This window comes from Oncorhynchus kisutch, unplaced genomic scaffold (assembly GCF_002021735.2).
Source record: "Oncorhynchus kisutch isolate 150728-3 unplaced genomic scaffold, Okis_V2 scaffold2241, whole genome shotgun sequence".
Classification (NCBI taxonomy): Eukaryota; Metazoa; Chordata; class Actinopteri; order Salmoniformes; family Salmonidae; genus Oncorhynchus; species Oncorhynchus kisutch.
Genome location: NW_022264186.1, coordinates 63,959 through 85,000, shown reverse-complemented (window position 1 = coordinate 85,000; position 21,042 = coordinate 63,959). Strand labels below are relative to the sequence as shown.

General features: G+C 42.2%; 1 protein-coding gene and 1 long non-coding RNA gene across 2 annotated transcripts in view; both read left to right on the top strand.

Moving 5' to 3' along the window:
- The window catches only part of LOC109879947 (dystrophin), a 237,438-nt gene extending 217,197 nt beyond the window's left edge, over nt 1-20,241 (top strand). The window contains 6 exon segments of the mRNA XM_031819531.1: nt 2,056-2,121; nt 14,643-14,801; nt 15,527-15,770; nt 17,304-17,418; nt 17,613-17,702; nt 18,246-20,241. Coding sequence (XP_031675391.1) covers nt 2,056-2,121; nt 14,643-14,801; nt 15,527-15,770; nt 17,304-17,418; nt 17,613-17,702; nt 18,246-18,343 — 772 coding nt within the window. The 3' untranslated portion in view covers nt 18,344-20,241.
- On the top strand, nt 12,829-13,895 carry LOC116369557 (uncharacterized). Its single transcript, XR_004208635.1, has 2 exons — nt 12,829-13,015; nt 13,053-13,895. It is a non-coding gene; the product is annotated as an uncharacterized LOC116369557 (long non-coding RNA).
- Nucleotides 20,242-21,042: the final 801 nt, after the last annotated feature.

Below are 21,042 nucleotides of genomic sequence, written 5' to 3'. Positions count from 1 at the left end.
CCATTGAATTGCCCTGGAACAATAGAGATGGTATTCAGCCCAGAGTCCATGGTCTACCACTGAATTGCCCTGGAACAATAGAGATGGTATTCAGCCCAGAGTCCAGGGTCTACCACTGAATTGTCCTGGAACAATAGAGATGGTATTCAGCCCAGAGTCCAGGGTCTACCACTGAATTTTCCTGGAACAATAGAGATGGTATTCAGCCCAGAGTCTACCATTGAATTGTCCTGGAACAATAGAGATGGTATTCAGCCCAGAGTCCAGGGTCTACCATTGAATTGTCCTGGAACAATAGAGATGGTATTCAGCCCAGAGTACAGGGTCTACCACTGAATTGTCCTGGAACAATAGAGATGGTATTCAGCCCAGAGTCTACCATTGAATTGTCCTGGAACAATAGAGATGGTATTCAGCCCAGAGTCCAGGGTCTACCATTGAATTGTCCTGGAACAATAGAGATGGTATTCAGCCCAGAGTCTACCATTGAATTGTCCTGGAACAATAGAGATGGTATTCAGCCCAGAGTCCAGGGTCTACCACTGAATTGTCCTGGAACAATAGAGATGGTATTCAGCCCAGAGTCCAGGGTCTACCATTGAATTGTCCTGGAACAATAGAGATGGTATTCAGCCCAGAGTCCAGGGTCTACCATTGAATTGTCCTGGAACAATAGAGATGGTATTCAGCCCAGAGTCTACCACTGAATTGCCCTGGAACAATAGAGATGGTATTCAGCCCAGAGTCCAGGGTCTACCACTGAATTGTCCTGGAACAATAGAGATGGTATTCAGCCCAGAGTCCAGGGTCTACCATTGAATTGTCCTGGAACAATAGAGATGGTATTCAGCCCAGAGTCCAGGGTCTACCATTGAATTGTCCTGGAACAATAGAGATGGTATTCAGCCCAGAGTCCAGGGTCTACCACTGAATTGTCCTGGAACAATAGAGATGGTATTCAGCCCAGAGTCCAGGGTCTACCACTGAATTGTCCTGGAACAATAGAGATGGTATTCAGCCCAGAGTCCAGGGTCTACCATTGAATTGTCCTGGAACAATAGAGATGGTATTCAGCCCAGAGTCCAGGGTCTACCACTGAATTGTCCTGGAACAATAGAGATGGTATTCAGCCCAGAGTCTATCACTGAATTGTCCTGGAACAATAGAGATGGTATTCAGCCCAGGGTCTACCACTGAATTGTCCTGGAACAATAGAGATGGTATTCAGCCCAGAGTCCAGGGTCTACCATTGAATTGTCCTGGAACAATAGAGATGGTATTCAGCCCAGAGTCCAGGGTCTACCATTGAATTGTCCTGGAACAATAGAGATGGTATTCAGCCCAGAGTCCAGGGTCTACCACTGAATTGTCCTGGAACAATAGAGATGGTATTCAGCCCAGAGTCCAGGGTCTACCACTGAATTGTCCTGGAACAATAGAGATGGTATTCAGCCCAGAGTCCAGGGTCTACCACTGAATTGTCCTGGAACAATAGAGATGGTATTCAGCCCAGAGCTACCACTGAATTGTCCTGGAACAATAGAGATGGTATTCAGCCCAGAGTCCAGGGTCTACCACTGAATTGTCCTGGAACAATAGAGATGGTATTCAGCCCAGAGTCCAGGGTCTACCACTGAATTGTCCTGGAACAATAGAGATGGTATTCAGCCCAGAGTCCAGGGTCTACCATTGAATTGCCCTGGAACAATAGAGATGGTATTCAGCCCAGAGTCCAGGGTCTACCATTGAATTGCCCTGGAACAATAGAGATGGTATTCAGTCCAGGGTCTACCACTGAATTGCCCTGGAACAATAGAGATGGTATTCAGCCCAGAGTCCAGGGTCTACCACTGAATTGTCCTGGAACAATAGAGATGGTATTCAGCCCAGAGTCCAGGGTCTACCATTGAATTGTCCTGGAACAATAGAGATGGTATTCAGCCTAGAGTCCAGGGTCTACCATTGAATTGCCCTGGACAGTGCTGCTCATTCTGTACTAATGGTAGTGAAATGAGTGGAATGTGACTACTGAAATGAATGTGTCTCCCCCCACAGGTTAGCTGAAATGGAGAACCGTAATGGATCTTATCTGAATGACAGTATCTCACCCAATGAGAGCATGTGAGCCCACCCCTTCCTCTTTCAATCCTGTCGTTGATTGGCTTGCTTTGCTCAGTGGGTTAGGTATGAAGCTGTTTTGTCTCTGTGAGGTGGGTTCTGTCTAGAGCAGTCATGAGTAACACTTGGATTCTCCTACGGATGGTTTTTAAAGGTTCATTTAACTATCCACTAAACCGAGCTGAAGATTTGAAATGCTCCACTAACTATCACACAGACTGTTCATCGGACACGCTGTTGAATATCAACAAAGTTGCAGTTTGACCATCTATAGACCCTCTATAGTTATAGACCATCTATAGACCCTCTATAGTTATAGACCATCTATAGACCCTCTATAGACCCTCTATAGTTATAGACCATCTACAGACCCTCTATAGTTATAGACCATCTATAGACCCTCTATAGTTATAGACCATCTACAGACAATCTATAGTTATAGACCCTCTATAGTTATAGACCCTCTATAGTTATAGACCCGCTATAGTTATAGACCATCTACAGACCCTCTATAGTTATAGACCCTCTATAGTTATAGACCATCTATAGACCCTCTATAGTTATAGACCATCTATATTTATAGACCCTCTATAGTTATAGACCCTCTATAGTTATAGACCCTCTATAGTTATAGACCATCTATAGTTATAGACCATCTAGAAGTTATAGACCCTCTATAGTTATAGACCCTCTATAGTTATAGACCATCTATAGTTATAGACCCTCTATAGTTATAGACCATCTATAGTTATAGACCATCTATAGTTATAGACCATCTATAGACCATCTATAGTTATAGACCATCTATAGTTATAGACCCTCTATAGTTATAGACCATCTATAGTTATAGACCATCTATAGTTATAGACCATCTATAGACCATCTATAGTTATAGACCATCTATAGTTATAGACCATCTACAGACCCTCTACAGACCCTCTATAGACCCTCTATAGACCCTCTATAGTTATAGACCCTCTACAGACCCTCTACAGACCCTCTATAGACCCTCTATAGTTATAGACCATCTACAGACCCTCTATAGACCCTCTACAGACCCTCTATAGTTATAGACCATCTACAGACCCTCTATATTTATAGACCATCTACAGACCCTCTATAGTTATAGACCCTCTACAGACCCTCTATAGACCCTCTACAGACCCTCTATAGACCCTCTACAGACCATCTACAGACCCTCTATAGTTATAGACCCTCTACAGACCCTCTATAGACCCTCTACAGACCCTCTATAGACCCTCTACAGACCATCTACAGACCCTCTATAGTTATAGACCCTCTACAGACCCTCTATAGACCCTCTACAGACCATCTACAGACCCTCTATAGTTATAGACAATCTACAGACACTCTATAGACCCTCTACAGACCCTCTATAGACCCTCTATAGTTAAAGACCATCTACAGACCCTCTATAGTTATAGACCATCTATAGACCCTCTATAGACCCTCTACAGACCCTCTATAGACCCTCTATAGTTATAGACCATCTACAGACCCTCTATAGTTATAGACCATCTACAGACCCTCTATAGACCCTCTATAGATCATCTATAGACCCTCTATAGTTATAGACCATCTACAGACCCTCTATAGACCCTCTATAGATCATCTATAGACCATCTATAGTTATAGACCATCTATAGACCCTCTATAGACCCTCTATAGCTCATCTATAGTTATAGACCATCTACAGACCCTCTATAGATCATCTATAGACCCTGTATAGACCCTCTATAGATCATCTATAGACCCTCTATAGTTATAGACCATCTACAGACCCTCTATAGACCCTCTATAGATCATCTATAGACCCTCTATAGTTATAGACCATCTACAGACCCTCTACAGACCCTCTATAGTTATAGACCATCTACAGACCCTCTATAGACCCTCTATAGATCATCTATAGACCCTCTATAGTTATAGACCATCTACAGACCCTCTATAGTTAGACCATCTACAGACCCTCTATAGACCCTCTATAGATCATCTATAGACCCTCTACAGACCCTCTATAGACCCTCTATAGATCATCTATAGACCATCTATAGTTATAGACCATCTACAGACCCTCTATAGTTATAGACCATCTACAGACCCTCTATAGACTCTCTATAGATCATCTATAGACCCTCTATAGTTATAGACCATCTACAGACCCTCTATAGACCCACTATAGATCATCTATAGACCCTCTATAGTTATAGACCATCTACAGACCCTCTATAGACCCTCTATAGTTATAGACCATCTACAGACCCTCTATAGACCCTCTATAGTTATAGACCATCTACAGACCCTCTATAGACCCTCTATAGATCATCTATAGACCATCTATAGTTATAGACCATCTACAGACCCTCTATAGACCCTCTATAGATCATCTATAGACCATCTATAGTTATAGACCATCTACAGACCCTCTATAGACCCTCTATAGATCATCTATAGACCCTCTATAGTTATAGACCATCTACAGACCCTCTATAGACCCTCTATAGATCATCTATAGACCCTCTATAGTTATAGACCATCTACAGACCCTCTATAGACCCTCTATAGATCATCTATAGACCATCTATAGTTATAGACCATCTACAGACCCTCTATAGGCCCTCTATAGATAATCTATATACCATCTATAGACCATCTATAGTTATAGACCATCTATAGACCATCTATAGTTATAGACCATCTACAGACCCTCTATAGACCCTCTATAGATAATCTATAGACCATCTATAGTTATAGACCATCTACAGACCCTCTATAGACCCTCTATAGATAATCTATAGACCATCTATAGACCATCTATAGTTATAGACCATCTATAGTTATAGACCATCTATAGACCATCTACAGTTATAGACCTTCTATAGACCATCTATAGTTATAGACCATCTATAGACCATCTATAGTTATAGACCATCTATAGTTAGACCATCTATAGACCATCTATAGTTATAGACCATCTATAGACCATCTATAGTTATAGACCATCTACAGACCCTCTATAGATCATCTATAGACCATCTATAATTATAGACCATCTATAGTTATAGACCATCTATAGTTATAGACCATCTACAGACCCTCTATAGATCATCTATAGTTATAGACCATCTATAAACCATCTATAGTTATAGACCATCTATAGTTATAGACCATCTGTAGACCATCTATAGTTATAGACCATCTACAGACCCTCTATAGACCCTCTATAGATCATCTATAGACCCTCTATAGTTATAGACCATCTACAGACCCTCTATAGTTAGACCATCTACAGACCCTCTATAGACCCTCTATAGATCATCTATAGACCCTCTACAGACCCTCTATAGACCCTCTATAGATCATCTATAGTTATAGACCATCTACAGACCCTCTATAGATCATCTATAGACCCTGTATAGACCCTCTATAGATCATCTATAGACCCTCTATAGTTATAGACCATCTACAGACCCTCTATAGACCCTCTATAGATCATCTATAGACCCTCTATAGTTATAGACCATCTACAGACCCTCTACAGACCCTCTATAGTTATAGACCATCTACAGACCCTCTATAGACCCTCTATAGATCATCTATAGACCCTCTATAGTTATAGACCATCTACAGACCCTCTATAGTTAGACCATCTACAGACCCTCTATAGACCCTCTATAGATCATCTATAGACCCTCTACAGACCCTCTATAGATCCTCTATAGATCATCTATAGACCATCTATAGTTATAGACCATCTACAGACCCTCTATAGTTATAGACCATCTACAGACCCTCTATAGACTCTCTATAGATCATCTATAGACCCTCTATAGTTATAGACCATCTACAGACCCTCTATAGACCCACTATAGATCATCTATAGACCCTCTATAGTTATAGACCATCTACAGACCCTCTATAGACCCTCTATAGTTATAGACCATCTACAGACCCTCTATAGACCCTCTATAGTTATAGACCATCTACAGACCCTCTATAGACCCTCTATAGATCATCTATAGACCATCTATAGTTATAGACCATCTACAGACCCTCTATAGACCCTCTATAGATCATCTATAGACCATCTATAGTTATAGACCATCTACAGACCCTCTATAGACCCTCTATAGATCATCTATAGACCCTCTATAGTTATAGACCATCTACAGACCCTCTATAGACCCTCTATAGATCATCTATAGACCCTCTATAGTTATAGACCATCTACAGACCCTCTATAGACCCTCTATAGATCATCTATAGACCATCTATAGTTATAGACCATCTACAGACCCTCTATAGGCCCTCTATAGATAATCTATATACCATCTATAGACCATCTATAGTTATAGACCATCTATAGACCATCTATAGTTATAGACCATCTACAGACCCTCTATAGACCCTCTATAGATAATCTATAGACCATCTATAGTTATAGACCATCTACAGACCCTCTATAGACCCTCTATAGATAATCTATAGACCATCTATAGACCATCTATAGTTATAGACCATCTATAGTTATAGACCATCTATAGACCATCTACAGTTATAGACCTTCTATAGACCATCTATAGTTATAGACCATCTATAGACCATCTATAGTTATAGACCATCTATAGTTAGACCATCTATAGACCATCTATAGTTATAGACCATCTATAGACCATCTATAGTTATAGACCATCTACAGACCCTCTATAGATCATCTATAGACCATCTAGTTTCAACTGTTCTGCCTTATTATTATTCGACCATGCTGGTCATTTATGAACATTGAACATCTTGACCATGTTCTGTTATAATCTCCACCCGGCACAGCCAGAAGAGGACTGGCCACCCCACATAGCCTGGTTCCTCTCTAGGTTTCTTCCTAGGTATTGGCCTTTCTAGGGAGTTTTTCCTAGCCACCGTGCTTCTCCACCTGCATTGCTTGCTGTTTGGGGTTTTAGGCTGGGTTTCTGTACAGCACTTTGAGATATCAGCTGATGTACGAAGGGCTATATAAATACATTTGATTTGATTTGATTTGATCTATAATTATAGACCATCTATAGTTATAGACCATCTATAGTTATAGACCATCTACAGACCCTCTATAGATCATCTATAGTTATAGACCATCTATAAACCATCTATAGTTATAGACCATCTATAGTTATAGACCATCTGTAGACCATCTATAGTTATAGACCATCTACAGACCATTTATAGTTATAGACCATCTATAGACCATCTATTGCTACAGACCATCTATAGACCATCTATTGACCATCTACAGACCATCTATTGACCATCTATAGACCATCTACAGACCATTTATAGTTATAGACCATCTATAGACCATCTATTGCTACAGACCATCTATAGACCATCTATAGACCAGCTATAGACCATCTATTGACCATCTACAGACCATCTACAGACCATCTATTGACCATCTATTGACCATCTACTGACCATCTATTTACCATCTACTGACCATCTATTGACCATCTATAGACCATCTACTGACCATCTACTGACCATCTACAGACCATCTATTGACCATCTACTGACCATCTACTGACCATCTACTGACCATCTATTGACCATCTACTGACCATCTACTGACCATCTATTGACCATCTATAGACCATCTACAGACCATCTATAGACCATCTATTGACCATCTACTGACCATCTATTGACCATCTACTGACCATCTATTGACCATCTACAGACCATCTACTGACCATCTATTGACTATCTACAGACCATTTACTGACCATCTACTGACCATCTATTGACCATCTACAGACCATCTATTGACCATCTATTGACCATCTACAGACCATCTACAGACCATCTATTGACCATCTATAGATCATCTATAGACCATCTATAGTTATAGACCATCTACAGACCCTCTATAGACCCTCTATAGATCATCTATAGACCCTCTATAGTTATAGACCATCTACAGACCCTCTATAGACCCTCTATAGATCATCTATAGACCCTCTATAGTTATAGACCATCTACAGACCCTCTATAGACCCTCTATAGATCATCTATAGACCATCTATAGTTATAGACCATCTACAGACCCTCTATAGGCCCTCTATAGATAATCTATATACCATCTATAGACCATCTATAGTTATAGACCATCTATAGACCATCTATAGTTATAGACCATCTACAGACCCTCTATAGACCCTCTATAGATAATCTATAGACCATCTATAGTTATAGACCATCTACAGACCCTCTATAGACCCTCTATAGATAATCTATAGACCATCTATAGACCATCTATAGTTATAGACCATCTATAGTTATAGACCATCTATAGACCATCTACAGTTATAGACCTTCTATAGACCATCTATAGTTATAGACCATCTATAGACCATCTATAGTTATAGACCATCTATAGTTAGACCATCTATAGACCATCTATAGTTATAGACCATCTATAGACCATCTATAGTTATAGACCATCTACAGACCCTCTATAGATCATCTATAGACCATCTATAATTATAGACCATCTATAGTTATAGACCATCTATAGTTATAGACCATCTACAGACCCTCTATAGATCATCTATAGTTATAGACCATCTATAAACCATCTATAGTTATAGACCATCTATAGTTATAGACCATCTGTAGACCATCTATAGTTATAGACCATCTACAGACCCTCTATAGACCCTCTATAGATCATCTATAGACCCTCTATAGTTATAGACCATCTACAGACCCTCTATAGTTAGACCATCTACAGACCCTCTATAGACCCTCTATAGATCATCTATAGACCCTCTACAGACCCTCTATAGACCCTCTATAGATCATCTATAGTTATAGACCATCTACAGACCCTCTATAGATCATCTATAGACCCTGTATAGACCCTCTATAGATCATCTATAGACCCTCTATAGTTATAGACCATCTACAGACCCTCTATAGACCCTCTATAGATCATCTATAGACCCTCTATAGTTATAGACCATCTACAGACCCTCTACAGACCCTCTATAGTTATAGACCATCTACAGACCCTCTATAGACCCTCTATAGATCATCTATAGACCCTCTATAGTTATAGACCATCTACAGACCCTCTATAGTTAGACCATCTACAGACCCTCTATAGACCCTCTATAGATCATCTATAGACCCTCTACAGACCCTCTATAGACCCTCTATAGATCATCTATAGACCATCTATAGTTATAGACCATCTACAGACCCTCTATAGTTATAGACCATCTACAGACCCTCTATAGACTCTCTATAGATCATCTATAGACCCTCTATAGTTATAGACCATCTACAGACCGTCTATAGACCCACTATAGATCATCTATAGACCCTCTATAGTTATAGACCATCTACAGACCCTCTATAGACCCTCTATAGTTATAGACCATCTACAGACCCTCTATAGACCCTCTATAGTTATAGACCATCTACAGACCCTCTATAGACCCTCTATAGATCATCTATAGACCATCTATAGTTATAGACCATCTACAGACCCTCTATAGACCCTCTATAGATCATCTATAGACCATCTATAGTTATAGACCATCTACAGACCCTCTATAGACCCTCTATAGATCATCTATAGACCCTCTATAGTTATAGACCATCTATAGACCCTCTATAGATCATCTATAGACCCTCTATAGTTATAGACCATCTACAGACCCTCTATAGACCCTCTATAGATCATCTATAGACCATCTATAGTTATAGACCATCTACAGACCCTCTATAGGCCCTCTATAGATAATCTATATACCATCTATAGACCATCTATAGTTATAGACCATCTATAGACCATCTATAGTTATAGACCATCTACAGACCCTCTATAGACCCTCTATAGATAATCTATAGACCATCTATAGTTATAGACCATCTACAGACCCTCTATAGACCCTCTATAGATAATCTATAGACCATCTATAGACCATCTATAGTTATAGACCATCTATAGTTATAGACCATCTATAGACCATCTACAGTTATAGACCTTCTATAGACCATCTATAGTTATAGACCATCTATAGACCATCTATAGTTATAGACCATCTATAGTTAGACCATCTATAGACCATCTATAGTTATAGACCATCTATAGACCATCTATAGTTATAGACCATCTACAGACCCTCTATAGATCATCTATAGACCATCTAGTTTCAACTGTTCTGCCTTATTATTATTCGACCATGCTGGTCATTTATGAACATTGAACATCTTGACCATGTTCTGTTATAATCTCCACCCGGCACAGCCAGAAGAGGACTGGCCACCCCACATAGCCTGGTTCCTCTCTAGGTTTCTTCCTAGGTATTGGCCTTTCTAGGGAGTTTTTCCTAGCCACCGTGCTTCTCCACCTGCATTGCTTGCTGTTTGGGGTTTTAGGCTGGGTTTCTGTACAGCACTTTGAGATATCAGCTGATGTACGAAGGGCTATATAAATACATTTGATTTGATTTGATTTGATCTATAATTATAGACCATCTATAGTTATAGACCATCTATAGTTATAGACCATCTACAGACCCTCTATAGATCATCTATAGTTATAGACCATCTATAGACCATCTATTGCTACAGACCATCTATAGACCATCTATTGACCATCTACAGACCATCTATTGACCATCTATAGACCATCTACAGACCATTTATAGTTATAGACCATCTATAGACCATCTATTGCTACAGACCATCTATAGACCATCTATAGACCAGCTATAGACCATCTATTGACCATCTACAGACCATCTACAGACCATCTATTGACCATCTATTGACCATCTACTGACCATCTATTTACCATCTACTGACCATCTATTGACCATCTATAGACCATCTACTGACCATCTACTGACCATCTACAGACCATCTATTGACCATCTACTGACCATCTACTGACCATCTATAGACCATCTACTGACCATCTATTGACCATCTACTGACCATCTACTGACCATCTATTGACCATCTATAGACCATCTACAGACCATCTATAGACCATCTATTGACCATCTACTGACCATCTATTGACCATCTACTGACCATCTATTGACCATCTACAGACCATCTACTGACCATCTATTGACTATCTACAGACCATTTACTGACCATCTACTGACCATCTATTGACCATCTACAGACCATCTATTGACCATCTATTGACCATCTACAGACCATCTACAGACCATCTATTGACCATCTATTGACCATCTATTGACCATCTACAGACCATCTATAGACCATCTACAGACCATCTATTGACCATCTATTGACCATCTACAGACCATCTATAGACCATCTATTGACCATCTACAGACCATCTATAGACCATCTACTGACCATCTATTGACCATCTACAGACCATCTATTGACCATCTATTGACCATCTACAGACCATCTACAGACCATCTATAGACCATCTACTGACCATCTATTGACCATCTACAGACCATCTATTGACCATCTACAGACCATCTATTGACCATCTATAGACCATCTACTGACCATCTATTGACCATCTACAGACCATCTATTGACCATCTACAGACCATCTACAGACCATCTACAGACCATCTATTGACCATCTACAGACCATCTATTGACCATCTACAGACCATCTACAGACCATCTATAGACCATCTATAGACCATCTATTGACCATCTACAGACCATCTATTGACCATCTACAGACCATCTATAGACCATCTATTGACCATCTATAGACCATCTACAGACCATCTATTGACCATCTACAGACCATCTATAGGGAACAATCCAAATACAATGTTGTCCTGTCAGGCTTTTATCAGTGAACTATAGAGAATCATCTGTGGATGTTCTTCTATCATTGGCTACTTTCATAAATCTCCTCCAATCCCTGTCTATGCACATGACAGCTCTCTTAACATATATTTGATAAGTCCTTTCTCAGAGCGCAGAACAAGTTTTAGAGGCTTAATGTTTGAGCGACTGATAAGTGGGATACCTGCTATTATTACAACGTTTCACAGACAGACACACAGAGAGAGATAGAGCGAGAGACAGAGAGAGAGAGAGATACAGAGAGATAGAGAGAGAGACACACAGAGAGAGACAGAGAGAGAGATAGTTACAGAGAGAGAGAGATACAGAGAGACGGATACAGAGAGAGACAGATACAGAGAGAGAGAGATACAGAGAGAGATAGTTACAGAGAGAGAGAGATACAGAGAGACGGATACAGAGAGAGACAGATACAGAGAGAGAGAGATACAGAGAGAGATAGATACAGAGAGAGAGAGATACAGAGGGAGAGAGATACAGAGAGACGGATACAGAGAGAGACAGATACAGAGAGAGAGAGATACAGAGAGAGATAGATACAGAGAGAGAGAGATACAGAGAGAGATAGATACAGAGAGAGAGAGATACAGAGACAGATAGATACAGAGAGAGAGAGATACAGAGACAGATAGATACAGAGAGATACAAAGAGAGAGAGAGATACAGAGAGAGAGCCCAGCACATGCTGGATATGTTGAATTGAAACTATTCCATTACTGTCTCCATTTTCACCATCAACAGTACAGCCAGAATGATATCACAACTTTAACCCTACCCCCAAGCCAACAGGTTAATGATATCACAACTTTAACCCTACCCCAAGCCAACAGCCAGAATGATATCACAACTTTAACCCAACCCCCAAGCCAACAGGTTAATGATATCACAACTTTAACCCTACCCCCAAGCCAACAGCCAGAATGATATCACAACTTTAACCCTACCCCCAAGCCAACAGGTTAATGATATCACAACTTTAACCCTACCCCCAAGCCAACAGGTTAATGATAACTTTAACCCAACCCCCAAGCCAACAGCCAGAATGATATCACAACTTTAACCCTACCCCCAAGCCAACAGGTTAATGATATCACAACTTTAACCCAACCCCCAAGCCAACAGGTTAATGATATCACAACTTTAACCCAACCCCCAAGCCAACAGGTTAATGATATCACAACTTTAACCCTACCCCCAAGCCAACAGGTTAATGATATCACAACTTTAACCCAACCCCCAAGCCAACAGCCAGAATGATATCACAACTTTAACCCTACCCCCAAGCCAACAGCCAGAATGATATCACAACTTTAACCCTACCCCCAAGCCAACAGGTTAATGATATCACAACTTTAACCCTACCCCCAAGCCAACAGGTTAATGATATCACAACTTTAACCCTACCCCCAAGCCAACAGGGTAATGATATCACAACTTTAACCCAACCCCCAAGCCAACAGCCAGAATGATATTCACAACTTTAACCCAACCCCCAAGCCAACAGGTTAATGATATCACAACATTAACCCTACCCCCAAGCCAACAGGTTAATGATATCACAACTTTAACCCTACCCCCAAGCCAACAGGTTAATGATATCACAACTTTAACCCTACCCCCAAGCCAACAGGTTAATGATATCACAACTTTAACCCAACCCCCAAGCCAACAGGTTAATTATAACTTTAACCCAACCCCCAAGCCAACAGCCAGGATGATATCACAACTTTAACCCTACCCCCAAGCCAACAGGTTAATGATATCACAACTTTAACCCTACCCCCAAGCCAACAGCCAGGATGATATCACAACTTTAACCCTACCCCCAAGCCAACAGGTTAATGATAACTTTAACCCTACCCCCAAGCCAACAGGTTAATGATAACTTTAACCCAACCGCCAAGCCAACAGGTTAATGATATCACAACTTTAACCCTACCCCCAAGCCAACAGGTTAATGATAACTTTAACCCTACCCCCAAGCCAACAGGTTAATGATAACTTTAACCCAACCCCCAAGCCAACAGGTTAATTATAACTTTAACCCAACCCCCAAGCCAACAGGTTAATGATAACTTTAACTCTACCCCCAAGCCAACAGGTTAATGATAACTTTAACCCAACCCCCAAGCCAACAGGTTAATGATAACTTTAACCCAACCCCCAAGCCAACAGGTTAATGATATCACAACTTTAACCCAACCCCCAAGCCAACAGGTTAATGATATCACAACTTTAACCCAACCCTCAAGCCAACAGGTTAATGATAACTTTAACCCAACCCCCAATCAACAGGTTAATGATATCACAACTTTAACCCAACCCCCAAGCCAACAGGTCTACATCTCAAAGGATATGTATTTGTCAGAGTGGATCATTGAAAATTGAATTGAATCAAATATAATTGAATACTGAACAACAATCTGTGGTAAATGTGTCAATTTATAGCTGGTTGTCTCCACTCTGTCTCTCTCGCTCTGTCGTTGTGGAACCGAAAATGAATGTTGTTAGTTGACTGGCTGGCCGTTGTGAGGCTTTTAGGTGTGACTGTCAGCTAATAGCAACCTCTCTCTGTGTGTATGTCCCCCCCCCCCCCCTCTCCTTCTCCCTCCCTCCTATCACTGTAGTGATGATGAACACCTGTTGATTCAGCACTACTGTCAGAGTCTGAACCAGGGCTCTCCCCTCAGCCAGCCACGCAGCCCCGCCCAGATCCTCATCTCCATGGAGAGTGAGGAGAAGGGGGAGCTGGAGAGGGTGCTCAACGACCTGGAGTCAGACAACAGGTGAGGGGAACAGTGTGACACATTCATACCAACTGATCCCAACACAGACAAACTGATATAGACAAGCTTCTCCATCGAACGTCCATGTTGGATCCAGACGATTCTACAGTTGTGTCAGACAGTCGGTTTACGGTTGTCTTGTGGGTTGATAGGTCGTCACTAGTTACCACAGCCACAAAGTCATAAACCCCACCTATTTAAAAAAATATATATAATTTACACCTAACCTCAACCCTAACCACACTGCTAACCTTATGCCTAACCTTAAATTAAAACCTAAAAGGTCATTTTTGTTGTCATGAAATTTGACAATTTTATAGCCAATTCTGACCTTGTGGCTCTGGTAACTAGTGGTAACTGAGTTGATAGTGAGGTTTTTGGATCTAGTTCAGGTTACTGTAAAGCACTGTGTGACTGATGTTGTTGTAAAACAGATAGAAAATAATTTGATTGAGGGATTAATTGACTAGACTGAGCTGAGTTAGCCTGGGTACCACTCTGTTTGAGTTCATATTCAACTCCTTGGTATATCACGGAGTGGAATGTTAGGAAACAAGGTTCTGGATTTCAGGCTAGAGCTGAGTCCCATTGTGTACATGTCAGTCAAGTGCCTTGCTCAAGGGCAAATCAACAGATTTTTCACCTAGTCGGCTCGGGGATTCGAACCAGTGACCTTTCGGTTACTGGCCCAACGCTCTTATTAACCTCTGACCGCTCCCTCTCAGGAAGCTACAGGCGGAGTATGACAAGTTGAAGAAGGCCCACGACCACAAGGGTCTGTCCCCACTCCCCTCACCCCCGGAGATGCTGCCCGCTTCGCCCCAGAGCCCACGGGACGCCGAGCTGATCGCTGAGGCCAAACTGCTGAGGCAGCACAAAGGACGGCTGGAGGCTCGCATGCAGATCCTGGAGGACCATAACAAACAACTGGAGTCACAGCTACACCGGCTCAGACAGCTACTGGAACAGGTCCTGAAACACACACTGTACACACACACACACACACTATGCACACAGTATACAGAAAGCACACACACACATGCGAGCACACACACCAGATCACACCAGACACAGAGTCCAAAACCAGTTATAATGACTCTGTCTGTCTATCTATCTATCCATCTATCCTACATGACCAAAAGTATGTGGACACCTGCTCGTTGAACATCTAATTCCAAAATAATGGGCATTAATATGGAGTTGGTCCCCCTTTGCTGCTATAACAGCCTCCACTCTTCTGGGAAGGCTTTCCATTAGATGTTGGAACATTGCTGCGGGGACTTGCCTCCATTCAGACACAAGAGCATTAGTGAGGTTGGTCGCTGATGTTGGGCGATTAGGCCTGGCTCGCAGTCGGCATTCCAATTCATCCCAAAGGTGTTCAATGGGGTTAAGGTCAGGGCTCTGTGCAGGCCAGTCAAGTTCTTCCATACCGATCTCGACAAACCATTTCTGTATGGACCTCGCTTTGTGCATGGGGGCATTGTCATTCTGAAACAGGAAAGGGCCTTCTCCACAAAGTTGGAAGCACAGAATCGTCTAGAATGTCATTGTATGCTGTTCCTTCACTGGAAGGGGCGTAGCCCGAACCATGAAAAACAGTCCCAGACCATTATTCCTCCTCCACCAAACTTTACAGTTGGCACTATGCTTTGGGGCAGGTAGCGTTCTCCTGGCAGCCACCACACCCAGATTTGCCCGTTGGACTGCCAGATGGTGAAGCGTGATTCATCAGTCCAGAGAACGCGTTTCCACTGCTCCAGAGTCCAGTGGTGGCGGGCTTTACACCACTTCAGCCAACACTTGGCATTGCGCATGGTGATCTTAGGCTTGTGTGTGGCTGCTCTGCCATGGAAACCCATTTCATGAAGCTCCCAACGAACACTTCTTGTGCTGGAACTTGGTAGTGAGTGTTGCAGCCGAGGACAGATGATTTTTACACGCTAAACGCTTCAGCACTCGGCGATCCCGTTCTGTGAGCTTGTGTGGTCTACCAATTCGCGGCTGAGCTGTTGTTGCTCCTAGATGTTTCCACTTCACAATAACAGCACTTACAGTTGACTGGGGAAGCTCTAGAAGTGCAGAAATTTGACGAACTGACTTGTTGGAAAGGTGGCATCCTATGACGGTGCCACGTTGAAAGTCACTGAGCTCTTCATTAAGGCCATTCTACTGCCAATGTTTGTCTATGGAGATTGCATGGGTGTGTGCTTGATTTTATAAATGTCCACATACTTTTGTATATATACTGTGTCTGTCTCCAGACTGATGAGTGTGTGGGATAATGCCTGTGTCTGTCTCCAGACTGATGAGTGTGTGGAATAATGCCTGTGTCTGTCTCCAGACTGATGAGTGTGTGGGATAATGCCTGTGTCTGTCTCCAGACTGATGAGTGTGTGGGATAATGCCTGTGTGTCTCCAGACTGATGAGTGTGTGGGATAATGCTTGTGTCTGTCTCCAGACTGATGAGTGTGTGGGATAATGCCTGTGTCTGTCTCCAGACTGACTCCAAGGTGAACGGTACAGCCCTGTCCTCTCCCTCCACCTCGTCCCAGCGCTCTGACACCAGTCTGCCTCTGATGCGTGTAGCAGGCAGCCAGACTACAGAGACCATGGGTGAGACTGGAAGTGCACTCAGCACAACATCACCAGCTATGAGCCCAGTGGACCAGACTGGTTGTTACAGTGTTATGTCATATGTTGGGACACTATGGTCCGGTTGATGCTGTACTTCTTTTAAAAATATGTTTCCTATGAAGTCATTGTACTAACCTGAAGATGACTGGTTGGAATCATTTTCTTTGCTGTAGGTGACGATGAGCTGTCGAGTCCGTCCCAAGATGCATTGGGGCTAGAGGAGGTGATGGAGCAGCTAAACAACTCCTTCCCCCACAGCCAAGGTAGGACGCACGCACGCACATAAACACACACACACGGACATCCTACTCACTCAAGCAATTTCCATAGATGCACAAATCACCTCATGTTAGAACTACAGTCCAGGAGGGTCATTCTCCTAATGATCTAACCAGTAAGATCAGCCTCAGTGGCATATCTTGAGCACTGTTATTAATTCTACTGACCTCTTGAAGTAAATGGACCCTTTTCCTCTCAGTCCTCTGATTGTTCCCTCCTTTCTCTTTATTTCCTTCTTCCCTGTTCTGTTTCTGTGACCCAGGAGGTCGAAGGGGAAACCATTGAGAGGTCAGTGGGGTCACCAGCCCCGTCTACTGTACCCTCCTCTCCTGGCCAGTTCTCCCTCCTCTTCTCTCCTCTCTCTATTTCATTCCTCTCATATTTCTTGGTGTATTTAGTGTTTGTTCGAGGGGGCGGGGTGGGATTGTTTACTTTAGTATTTTAAGATATGCATTGATGAGTGTTTAATATTTGGGTGAGAGTGTCTGTCTGTCTGTCTGACGGTCCCTTCTGTCCCTCGTCTCCAGGACTGAGTGTAGGCAGTCTGTTCCACATGGCAGATGACCTGGGTCGAGCCATGGAGTCATTGGTCAACGTGATGACGGACGAACAGAGTGGCGAGTAGCGGAAGACGAGGGCCCGCCCCTTACCCCCTCCCCAACCAACCCCCTGCATGCTTTTCTAGTCAAAACAACTGGATTGGACACGTTTACAAAGAGAAATATACATATATTTTTGTGAAGGATCAGCATTACAAAACTTGTAGATTTCAGTAGTTTCTTAAAAGTATCGAAAATGGTTTTATTAACAAAAGGCAGGTTTTTAAACTTCTATGCAATTGTATAAAAACATAAGAGAAAGAAAAAGTGTGTAAATCTTGTGAACGTCTTTCCATTTCTTTGTATGGAGCATTTCACAACATTTGTATCAAAAAGAAAGATTGTAAACATAAGGGTGCTTTATATTACAAAACTATGTTTATTATAACAACAAAAGATGATATACTGTAAAGGCAATGCAGTCGTCCTGTACCCTTTCAGCGTAGAGAGACTGACTGTGTGTATGTATGCACGTTTGTGTGTGTCTTGGTACGCAAGGATGTGTGTGACGTGTGTGTGTGTGTGTGTGTGTGTGAAGGTAATCTATTTTCCACATTGCATTATAGCTTTTGCTTTGGGCTGATGCACCTCTCGTTGTTTATCAAACCATCCATCCATCCATAGGTCATAGGTCATCTTTTTCTTTAGTAGTGTCTGTTTGATGATCATAATATGATACTATGCCCTTTGCCTCGTTCACCGCAGCTCTGGTCCACTCCTATGTGTTGAATCTACCACGAGGAGGCATAGAGCACAGACTGAAAGGTTCAGTCTGGGATATTAACAGCCGTTATTGTTGTTTTTCAAATGAAGGATTGGGCCTTTAACACTGACAGAAAGAAAGTAACAGTGTTGTTTTAATACCTATTCATAGTGGTTTTGTAGGATTATGGAATTTAATACCATTTAAAATAGAGCTACAGTACAGTGTGACATTCAGCTGTTTGTAATCCTGAGATTATTTTATTGATTTGATCTGAGTTCTCTCCTAGTGTGATTGGGAGTGGTTTAAGATACTAGTGTATGATTCTAGAACCCCCAGTAATGCAAGCTCTACCTCGTTTTAATTGGTCAAAACCCAACTTTCACATTATTTTTCATTCTGATCCTTCCTAGGAAGGTGCAGAAAATATTCTACTGTAGTTGGATGCCATCTTAAAGAACCCATCCATGTTTTGGAATGGAATGAGTCCCTCCAGATACATACACTGTAGTGTCCTCAGTGTAGCTGGATGCCATCTTAAAGAACCCATCCATGTTTTGGAATGGAATGAGTCCCTCCAGATACATACACTGTAGTGTCCTCAGTGTAGCTGGATGCCATCATAAAGAACCCATCCATGTTTTGGAATGGAATGAGTCCCTCCAGATACATACACTGTAGTGTCCTCAGTGTAGCTGGATGCCATCATAAAGAATCCATCCATGTTTTGGAATGGAATGAGTCCCTCCAATCTGAATGTGTTCAGATATATACACTGTAGTGTCCTCAGCGGTTCATTAAGACATAGAGATGAAATGTCAGACATGTTTAAGGAAACTGGACCAGGGTGCACTACTGTTATCCATCCTGGACAGACTAGAGTTCCTTTATGGAATTGCATGTTGTGGGGCGTTATCAGTGTGAGATCACAGTTGATGTTTATTTAAAACACAAACAATTGAAGGTATTCTTCAGGATTATTACAGTTTCACGACAACACCTTTTTGCTTCGTTTCGTCACCATGTTTATAGCAGCATGATCAAAGATAATGATTCATTAATCCACTGCGTCATTCATTTCTAACCCTGGAGTTGTATTGTCCATCTTTTTCAATAACTCATTTGTTTCACAACATATCAAATTCCACCAAATATATGCCTTACTACTGTATTATAACATGCTTTACTGTGTCTATCAATAAAGCGGTGATGTTGACTTGAGCTCCGTCCTCGTCTTTCTCTAAACACACACCACCTCACTCACACACACACACACACACACACACACACACACACACACACACCACCTCACTCTCTCACACACACACACACACACACACACACCACCTCACTCTCTCACACACACACACAACCTCACTTACACACACACACCACCTCACTTACACACACACACCACCTCACTTACACACACACACCACCTCACTCACACACACACACACCACCTCACTCACACACACACACCACCTCACTCACACACACACACCACCTCACTCACACACACACACACACCACCTCACTCACACACACACCACCTCACACACACACACACACACACACACCACCTCACTCACACACACACACCACCTCACTCACACACACACACCACCTCACTCACACACACACACCACCTCACTCACACACACACCACCTCACTCACACACACACACACACTCACACACACACCACCTCACTCAGACCGTCACACACCACCTCACTCACAGACCGTCACACACCACCTCACTCACAGACCGTCACACACCACCTCACTCACAGACCGTCACACACACCACCTCACTCACAGACCGTCACACACCACCTCACTCACAGACCGTCACACACACCACCTCACTCACAGACCGTCACACACCACCTCACTCACAGACCGTCACACACCACCTCACTCACAGACCGTCACACACCACCTCACTCACAGACCGTCACACACACCACCTCACTCACAGACCGTCACACACCACCTCACTCACAGACCGTCACACACCA